A 10,169-nucleotide genomic window follows, 5' to 3' on the forward strand; every position below is an offset into this window, starting at 1 on the left:
TCAGCAACTCGAAAACTCTCCGGTCCATCCCAGCCGAGACCCCCTGTTCCTCACCCTCACTCGATAGCGAAGCCATCCTCCCCTGCTCTCCCCAGACCCCCTCTTCCATCTACCAAGCCCTCGTCTCCCCCTCTCCCCACCCCGCTAGTCCCTCTTTCAGCTAAGCCCTCCTCAGCACCAGCCCCAACCCCAGCCACAGCCACAGCCCCACCACCTAGCATCAGTATCCTGGAGAAGCTGATCAAAACATGTCCTGTGTGGTTGCAGTTAGCCATGGCCCAGGAGAAATCCTCACTTATACTGAAGAAAGAAACTCCTGGGGTGAGTGACAGAGAAATTCTATTTACGCAAACACACAGGCACATGTTGTTACTGTCTGAGGATAATGAGCCTCAAATTTGGATTAATTTATTACTCAAACACCCTTTCATAGACATGCAAACATAGACGTCAAATACATACACACACACAAACACATGAAGGGCCAGACATCGTTTTCTGACAAAACAAATATCATTGTAGAGATATTTCCTTATGATATTGATAGCGTGACTTTGTGCACCCAGATCTTTTTAGTGCGCAAAAGCCCGGACCAGAAGGCCATGGTTCTGTCAGTACGTGTGTCTAACCAGCAGGGGGAGCTTCAGGTCCAGGACATTCTGGTTAAAGAGGAGAAGTCATGTGAGTATCCTACCTAGAGATGGGTCTATAATGTTGTAATGCACTTTGTAATAACTTTGTTCTAACCCTAAGCCTTCACAGTTTCCCACTCAAAGGGGATCTGTTTGTGTCCTGTCCTCAAACCCTAGTGAACAGTCAGTGGTAAATAGATACGGGGAATATCAGTGTTAAAGCCCTTGGTCCTGCTACCCCATCCATCCACACACACAGAACACATGATGCTAGCCCATCCATCCACACACACACAGAACACATGATGCTAGCCCATCCATCCACACACACAGAACACATGATGCTAGGCCATCCATCCATCCACACACAGAACACATGAAGCTAGGCCATCCATCCATCCATCCATCCATCCACACACACAGAACACATGATGCTTGACCATCCATCCACACACAGAACACATTATTACAGCTGCTCTATGTGACATGTGTGACTTCTGTGGTGGAGAGGGGAGGGTGAGGGTACTAACTTCCTGTCCCCTGCTCGTCTGGGCTGTATGTCGACAGTACAGGACTTCCTGGCACTCTGAGCTCACCAGACCCCGGCCGCAGTGTCGGGAGGTGTGTGTGTGTGTTTGTGTGTGTGTGTGCAGCCTGGTCTCATAGACTAGACAACATAACCTTCTGTCTTATATAACCATACAAAACTTAACTAACCCTAACCCTGACCCTAACCCCTAACCCTAATCCATAATACATACCATACAAAATGCAACATACAGTATAATTGGAATGTCCCGATTTACGTTTACTATGTTACGTCTACCCCTGAGTCCAGGTAGGTGTGTGTGTGTGAGAGAGAGATGTCCAGATATGTAAAGTATCCAGTATAAACAATATCTGCATGTTCAGAATCTATATTTGTCAAGGAGTGCATGAAATGCACGTCCTTGCAGCTACGTCCAGTAAATGTGTTGGCCTAGGATTGGGAAGTGCTTGTAACAAAGGCTGTTAGCTACTCATCTCTGTCAACTTTCAAAAGTTTTCTCCCCTCTATAAATAGTTATTGTCTGTGGCTTGGATGGGTTTAAGTTTCCACTTTGCACATTGATATTTATCATAGTATAGTTATGCACGATATGAAGAGAGAGAGAGAGGGGGAGAGAGAGAGAGAGAGAGAGAGAGAGAGAGAGAGAGAGAGAGAGAGAGAGAGAGAGAGAGAGGAGAGGAAGAGAGAGAGAGAGAGAGAGAGAGAGAGAGAGAGAGAGGAGAGAGAGAGAGAAGAAGAGAGAGAGAGAGAGAGAGAGAGAGAGAGAGGAGAGAGAGAAGAGAGAGAGAGAGAGAGAGAGAGAGAGAGAGAGAGAGAGAGAGAGAGAGCATGTGTGCAAGCCCAATCTGTCCCTACTACATGATTAAGGGATCATTGTTGATGTAGAGTGATCCTCTGTGGCTCAGTTGGAACGGCATGGCGCTTGCAATGCCAGGATAGGGTGTGTCGTTTGATCCCAAAGGACCACCCATCAATTAGACATGTATACAAGCATGACTGTCAGTTGCTTCAGAATTACACACTATCAGTATCTAATATCAGTATTGATACAGTGTCAATATTGATACAGTTTTGCGTTATACCACCCTTTCCATCCCATAACAGTGATCTACCTGGAAGGGTCTGTCCTGGTCTTTGACACCATCTTCAAACTCATCTCCTTCTACTGTGTCAGCCGGTAAGACAAGACTGATACTTCATATCCTACAGCCTGGCACTCAAAATATTCACTTGTTCTAAATGAATAATCATGAATTCTCTTCCAGGGATATTCTCCCCTTCACTCTGAGGTTGCCTGAGGTCATCGTCCAGGCAACCAAGTATGAAGATATAGAGACGATATCGACGTTAGGCTCAGGTACTTTGAATGTATCTTCCTTTGGTGTGTCTATGGGGTAGGGGCACATTATCTCACGGTAAGGCAAAAATAAAAGTGTCGGAGCCTTTTGGTGAAATAGAGAGGAAGTGTGACAACCGTGTTGATGTGTGAGTGAGCGGATGTTCAGACAGTGAAGTGTCCTGTACTGAATATATTAAGGCAAGCTTCCTCCTTTAATAGCCACACAACACAACCCTCCAGATTCAACAAAGATCCAGCATATTTTGAACATAAGAGTAACATGAACATAAGAGTAACATGAATATCTAATGATGGAACTGTCCGTTTGGGGTTCAGCTCTCTAGTGATAGTGTGATGGGTAATTGTCAGTTTCTCCTGTCAGATTTCTGGGGCTCTCAGCTGAACAGTTCCTCTGAGGAGCCAGGACAAAGGGACACACCAGTAGATCAGGGCCGGGGTCACAGCTCTTCGTGTGAGATCCATCTGTCTGCTGGGACCGGTAACGAGCGGCTGTGGTACGTTAACCCCGTCTTCATTGAGGAGTATTGCAGCAGCCTGGAGGCCTCCACTCCCGTCGTTGCTCCCATCCTCAGGAGCCAGAGCCTGAACACCCCAGGCCAAGGGCAGGGGCAAGTACCCCCCAAATTCAAACGCCCCCCACCCCGACCCCCTAATGCCCCTGAGGGATTGTTACTGTCACAGGGGGCCAAGCATGGGAACAGAGGGACGTCTGATTCCCCCTCCCCACGCTCACCCCCCACACCTCTTAGAGTTACAACCAAGTTAGGGCAGAAAGGAGAAGGAAACAGCAGCAAAGGCAGTGGGGAGGGAGAGAGAGCTGCTTCTCAGCTTTTCTCAGAGAGAGAGGTGTCAGTTACAGCCACTGACTCAGAAGCAGCTACTCAGCCACAACAGCATCTGTCACCACACGGAGCAACAGCTAGACATCAGCACCCAGCACCCCGGCCACCCCCACACAGGATACCACTTGTGCCCCTACGGCGGATGCCCTCAGAGAAGCGTCCCCCACCCCCAGGACAGGAGCCGCCCCAGCCAGAAGGAGGCCCCCTGACCGTCACCACACCCTCAAAGAGGAAGATGAAGGAGGAGGGCAGTGTTGGCACAGTGCCTGTTGCTTCACTGGTGTGCATCGACGGCACCACCAACATGGTAGAGGAGAAGAAGGAGTTAAGAGTGGAGCCCTATGCTGGTGAGACAGAGACACTGCAGAGGCAAGGGACATCAGAGACCTCAAACAGCAGTGACGCTGTTAGCGTGGCTGCACCAGCCCCTCTGACGAAGAGGGCCGCACCGCCAGTCCCGCCTCCCAGAAAGAATAAGCCCTCCCAGGCCACGCCCACTACAACTTTCTCCCCAGACGTGATAGGTGGAGGACTTATTTCAATCAATGCGTCATCAGACACCCCCCAGACCTCCAGCATCCCCTTGCCAGCCCGGAGGGCCATTTCCATCGCTGAGGGGGAGGTGAGGGAGGCCAGGGGGGCAGATGTGTCCCTGTACGCCCCTGATGGTGGCGCGGCCCTCCCTGCACTGGACCATGACTCTTACTCTACCAGCAGCACAGAGGAGGAGGCCGACACGGTGGCCAGTCAGGCTGGAGGGGCCGTTGGGACCAACAATACCAAAGTATATATATTCATTTCATTGATTTATTTTCAACCTTTATTTCCCAAGGAAGTCTCATTTAACATTATTATGCAGCTCAGCTGTGTAACTAACATGATCCTAAGCACAATCTTCACTTGCTGCTGTTGCTGTCTTACTGTATGAGAATTTGCACGACATTTTCCTGTAAAATAAAGTACTTATCATTGAAAAACCAACAAACCCCAGGTGTCAATGAAAAGGACCCCGACCATCATGCTGGACCGTGCCAAGCAACGCCTCTCCATGGTCAACTTCTCCAGTGTGTTCACCAACTTCATGAGCGCTGACCACAAGCTGCAGAAGAGGATGGTGGAACTGTCCCGGGATGGGAGCTCCTACTTCGGGAACCTGGTGAAGGATTACAGGTAGGGACCAGTTCAACACAATATTTTTTTTTTTAGAATCGCTTAGTTGATGGGCTGATTAGGGCCGAACATATTTTCATTCAAAGCAGAATCTTGTTCATTTCAACTCTTATCTCTGTCCAGCCACGGAAAATGTCCCTTAAATTGGCACAAAATAAAGATCACTTCAGAAACCCTCGATCGACTTATTAGTGAATCTATCCCAGGGTGTACATTCTGGAGACCATGGGGAAGCACAGCTCCAGCACTGAGCTGCTGCAGGAGATCAGGCAGATGATGACCCAGCTGAAGAGTTACCTCATCCAGAGCACTGAGCTGCAGAACCTCCTGGAGCCCAACGTCTACACAGAGGACAAACTAGGTACCTGCTTACTTACATAATTCCCCCTCGATATACTCAACATTCATCTGTCAATACCTAGCGTTAAAGACTCCACTCCATTCCTCCATTCCTTACACGGTTAAAGTTCCACTTGTTCCTTACTTTAATTGTCCTGTTGGACACTGGATATGGTGGGTATGTTCATTTGAAGATTTTTGGCAAAAATGTTCCCATTATGTTCCCATTATTCCCTGTCAGACAGGAGGCAGTTGTCATTACCAGTCTTCTCTTTGTGCGTGGTAAATTAGACTTTGTAGTGGCACCTATCAAATTACAACAGGGACAGAAGACATCGTTGTTAGTGAGGGTTGTCACCGTTGACATTTGATGGCTTAACTGGGTTGCCAGTATACAAGAAGTCCCCTTTGAGATACAACTTATTTTGCCTCCAGCATGAAATGCTGAATGTCAGGTTTTCTTACACAGTGTAACATACAGAATACAATATATATTAAAGGGAGGATAATATTCATACTGAATTAATAACCATTTGGATCGATTTTTCACCCCCAGAAAGAACTACAGTATAACTGCAGGCAAAATGACAATAGTTCCAAAAACACTTTAATTAATCGGCTTCCGTATTTGCGTAGAGGGTATAATAACCAGCAGCATTGAGTAGCCACATTCGAGTTTCCTCCTTTACTCTTTGCACTGCACAGAAGACTAACTGTGGCTGCAACATGCTCTCTCCCCAATGATTTCTAACCTGGGTTTTTGTTGGTCTTGTACCTCTCCAGAGGGGATTATGGAGGCTGCTCTGTGTAAGGCTGTGCTGAAGCCTCTGCGGGAGGCTGTCTACTCCGGCCTGAAGGACATCCACTCCAGGGGGGGCTCTCTGAAGAGGCTGAAGGAGAACCAGAGTGTGGTCCTGGGCACCACCACCACAGATCTGGGGGTCACCACCAGTGTTCCAGAGATCCCTGTCATGGAGAAGGTAGACAGGGCTGCATCTGAAACGGCACATGATTCTCTGTGCAGTGTATTGCTTTGACCCCTTGATCACTTTCTATGGCTCCTGGCTATTTGTCTTGTGTGTTTTTGTCCGATGTGGATTTCCCCTCTGGGATTAATAAAGTACCAATCTATACTGGGTATCATAAGTATTCACCCCCCTTGGATTTCTTCACATTTTATTGTGCTACAAAGTGGGATTCAAATTGATTTATTTGTGATCTATACAAAATACTCTGTAAAGTCAAAGTGGAAGTGAATTATGAATATAAACTAAAACACGAATATACCTTGATTAGATAAGTATTCACGCCTGAGTTGATACATGTTAGAATCACCTTTGGCAGTGATTACAGCCGTGAGTCTTCTTGGGTAAGTCCCTAAGAGCTTTGCACACCTGGATTGTGCAATATTTGCCCATTATTCTTAAACCAAAAAAATCAAGCTCTGTCAAGGTGTTGGGGATCATGGCTAAAATTTGAATAGTTCTCTTAATTTCAGTATATGTGACAAGTATAGTGTAGAGAATCATTGTACCATCTAAACCGCTGTGAAATATATTTTCCATAACCAAAATATTGTATTTTCAGATGTTTGAAGCTGGTGTACAAAAACTTAAGAAAGGGAAGCATAAAAATAGCCCCACATAGAACAGATCTACCACTTCTTAGACTTGCTTTCAATCAGAATGACATATCTATTACACACATTTCTATGTAAATTTGGTCAGGTAGCTCAAAAAGTTACATATTGCAGCTAAAAATCTATTTCAATCCCACTTTGTAACACAACAAAATGTGCAAAAATCTATCTATCTATCTATCTATCTATCTATCTATCTATCTATCTATCTATCTATCTATCTATCTATCTATCTATCTATCTATCTATCTATCTATCTATCTATCTATCTATCTATCTATCTATCTATCTATCTATCTATCTATCTATCTATCTATCTATCTATCTATCTATCTATCTATCTATCTATCTATCTATCTATCTATCTATCTATCTATCTATCTATCTATCTATCTATCTATCTATCTATATTCTATCTATCTATCTATCTATCTATCTATCTATCTATCTATCTATCTATCTATCTATCTATCTATCTATCTATCTATCTATCTATCTATCTATCTATCTATCTATCTATCTATCTATCTATCTATCTATCTATCTATCTATCTATCTATCTATCTATCTATCTATCTATCTATCTATCTATCTATCTATCTATCTATCTATCTATCTATCTATCTTAGATCCAGTTGAAGCTGATGACCCTCCACCTTGAGTACTCCCCTCAGAAGAAGATTGATCTGCTCCTCAAGACCTGCAAGATCATCTATGAGTCCATGTCTATAGGCTGCCCAGGTGAGGCACTGTCTTTGTTGCCGGGTAGATTTAGGTGGTTCAATTATAATGATCTTTGTCATGTTTGCTAGTGTAACAGTAGTCTCACAATGCCATCCTTCCAAGTCTTGCTTATTTCCTCGACTACCTCCAATGGAACGTTAGGAAGCATGGAAATCAAGGCTAGTATAAGAGTGCAGATTGAAGTTGATGATGAGCGATCATTACTGCCTGACGACACCAACATTTACAAATACCTGACTGTCACGTGAACTGATTGGGATGGCGGTTGACTTGCCAACAGGAAAAGCCTTTGGTGTAGATGACTTCCTGCCAGTGCTGATGTACGTCCTGGCCAGGAGCAACATGGCTTTCCTGCTACTGGACGTAGAGTACATGATGGAGCTGATGGACCCTGCACTGCAGCTAGGAGAAGGTAGGGAGAAACGAAATGCCATACACACGCACACATAGGTGCAGACAAGATCACATACACACACAGACCACACGCAAGCACACATGCGGACACACTCATACCAACTGCTGTACTCAAACACACAGATAGTACAACTGTTAATGGTGACTATATTTTGTGTGTGTGTCACCAGGCTCCTACTACCTGACGACCACGTATGGAGCCTTGGAGCACATAAAGAACTATGACAAGCAGGCAGTGACACAGCAGCTCAGTCTGGAGATCCAGGACTCTATCCACCGCTGGGAGAAGAGACGCACCCTGAACAAGGCTCGGGTGTCACGCTCATATGTACAGGTCATTTTGGACCACCACATGATTACAATACAATATGTCACTGCAGTATTGGGATATTGGATAGTTATGACTATATGATTATTCTTTGAAAACAATGTTCCTATGACATCTGATGTCCTCCCGCTTTTTGCTCTGCTCCCATTCCAGGACTTCATCAATGTGTCGTTCCTGGAGGCGGGGTCTAACACTAAGACCCTGGGAGTTCTCCCCACAACCACGGCCCAGGACCTGTGTGCCCAGTGTGCTGACAAGTTCGAGGTGCTGGAGCCAGAGTTCTACAGGTACAATCTCCTGCCGTTGTGCCCTTGAGCAAGGCATTTAACCCCTAAAAACGTCTCATTCTCCATCCAGGCATGCTGCTCTGCGGCTGACACTGTGCCTGTCAATAGTGTATGTGTATGCTTTTGGGATGGTTGATGTAGGCGAAAGACACATTTACCTTTCTCACAAAATGGACAATAAAGTATCGATTCTATTTTATTCTATTCTATTCCACAGCCTGAGTGTACTAGTTGAGGGCCACTACCAGCTCCTGGCCCCGGGGGAGTCCCCCCTCACCATCAAGTCTAGTTTCCACCACAGTGAGCCCCGCAAGGAGTACCATTTTGTCTACCGGCCTGGAAGGACAGAGTCGGAAGGGCAGGAGGCAGAGAGTGACGAGCCAGCGCCCACAGAGGAGACAGAGCCTGACGAGGAGAAGAGTCTGATCGAGATATGATATTAAGGTGTGTGTGTGTGTGTGTGTGTGTGTGTGTGTGTGTGTGTGTGTGGTGCGTGCATGCATGGCCTAGACGAAGCTCAAATGATTGAGGAGCTGCTCAAGGGAATGCAATGGCATCCTCCTCAACCACAACAGACATTTTAAACGAGACATGGATTTTTTTTCTTTAGTGGAGCAAAATGGACTCAAGTCCAAGATGGACATGATAGTTCTGCCAAACCATACAATCTTCAATAAAAATACCATCTTCAGGTTTGAGAACATGTGGAGACTTTGTGAAAGAAGAGAACCATCACCACACCTAGGACCTCAGGTCTAAATTTCACTCAAGATTACTCTGGCTTCTGTATGACTTCTGCGCTGACTCATCTTGCTCAGTGAGTCCCTGCAAGGTTGACCAAAGCTGCAGCGATAAAGGGATATTGTCCTCCTCTAGTTTGAAAGGGTACAATGGCATGGATAATTAAAAGATAAAGGATCAGGACAAGGAGACTCGGCTTGCATCCCAAATGGCACCCTATTCCCTATTCCCTAGTAGTGCACTACTTTTGACCGGGGGACCATTAAGGGCACTATGTAGAGAATATGTATGTAGGGATGTAGGGAATAGGGTCTAATTTGGGCCGACCATGTATCCTGTCTGGTCGGTGTTCATTTTCATATTTAACCGACTTTACGCTTCTTCAACAGTTCCGACAGACAATGAGCTGTTCAATGGTTTAGCTAATTGAATTTTGCATGACAATATCCTTGCCAATATTATCTGAGTGGGTTTATATGCTCAAGAAAGACTGCTATTCTCTGTATATCCGTATTTGCTCTGCTGGATTTGTATACTCTTGCAGCTGTGCTGTGGATAGGTTTCATCAATGTCCTGAAAGAACCTTTGATGTCTCATTCTAGAAGGTATCTGTTACAATACCATCCATTAAGGTCAAACGCAATTCCCTTAAGTCTACCAGGCACTCATGGTTTACATTGGTTAATGGTGCTAAGCCATATTATACTGTAATTAATTAAACTGTCACCATTACTTTATATAGTGTGTCTCTTTTATTGTTTCTCACATTTGATAAGTGAATTGTGTCGTTTTTCGTATGCGAACTGTTTCATGTGGACGTATCCGGAGAAGAAATGCTGGATACACATTTTTTGATCCTTTCAGAAATTCCAATGTGGTATCAATAGAATTAATCCACACACTGAATAACAAAATCCCTAATTTACCCGCGTAGAAGTCTGTGGAAAATTATGTCATATTGGCTTGCTTTCCTAAAAAATCAGAATGAAGTGAAATATTGTCTTACAAAAGGAGACAGGACAAGGATATATCAGGTTATTTGTGTTGGTGAGTGTATGTGTGATGTCTTTCTGTCTATGACGTTTTGGGGGTACAAAGAAATGAGGGGGTGTGTTGTCTGTAT

The 10,169-nt window shown here is 45.1% G+C and overlaps 1 protein-coding gene across 1 annotated transcript in view; it reads left to right on the forward strand.

The window, feature by feature from the left end:
* Positions 1–9,776, forward strand: part of LOC109894293 (ras and Rab interactor 3) — a 12,232-nt gene extending 2,456 nt beyond the window's left edge. The window contains exons 2-14 of the mRNA XM_031828636.1: positions 1–321; positions 567–681; positions 2,287–2,359; positions 2,448–2,539; positions 2,904–4,168; positions 4,376–4,554; positions 4,761–4,915; positions 5,677–5,873; positions 7,162–7,273; positions 7,557–7,688; positions 7,861–8,024; positions 8,172–8,305; positions 8,523–9,776. The exon at positions 1–321 is cut by the window's left edge and continues 757 nt beyond it. Coding sequence (XP_031684496.1) covers positions 1–321; positions 567–681; positions 2,287–2,359; positions 2,448–2,539; positions 2,904–4,168; positions 4,376–4,554; positions 4,761–4,915; positions 5,677–5,873; positions 7,162–7,273; positions 7,557–7,688; positions 7,861–8,024; positions 8,172–8,305; positions 8,523–8,742 — 3,159 coding nt within the window. The 3' untranslated portion in view covers positions 8,743–9,776. The remainder of the gene's footprint in view (positions 322–566; positions 682–2,286; positions 2,360–2,447; positions 2,540–2,903; positions 4,169–4,375; positions 4,555–4,760; positions 4,916–5,676; positions 5,874–7,161; positions 7,274–7,556; positions 7,689–7,860; positions 8,025–8,171; positions 8,306–8,522) is intronic.
* Positions 9,777–10,169: the final 393 nt, after the last annotated feature.

The sequence above is a fragment of the Oncorhynchus kisutch genome, linkage group LG7 (genome assembly GCF_002021735.2).
Source record: "Oncorhynchus kisutch isolate 150728-3 linkage group LG7, Okis_V2, whole genome shotgun sequence".
Classification (NCBI taxonomy): Eukaryota; Metazoa; Chordata; class Actinopteri; order Salmoniformes; family Salmonidae; genus Oncorhynchus; species Oncorhynchus kisutch.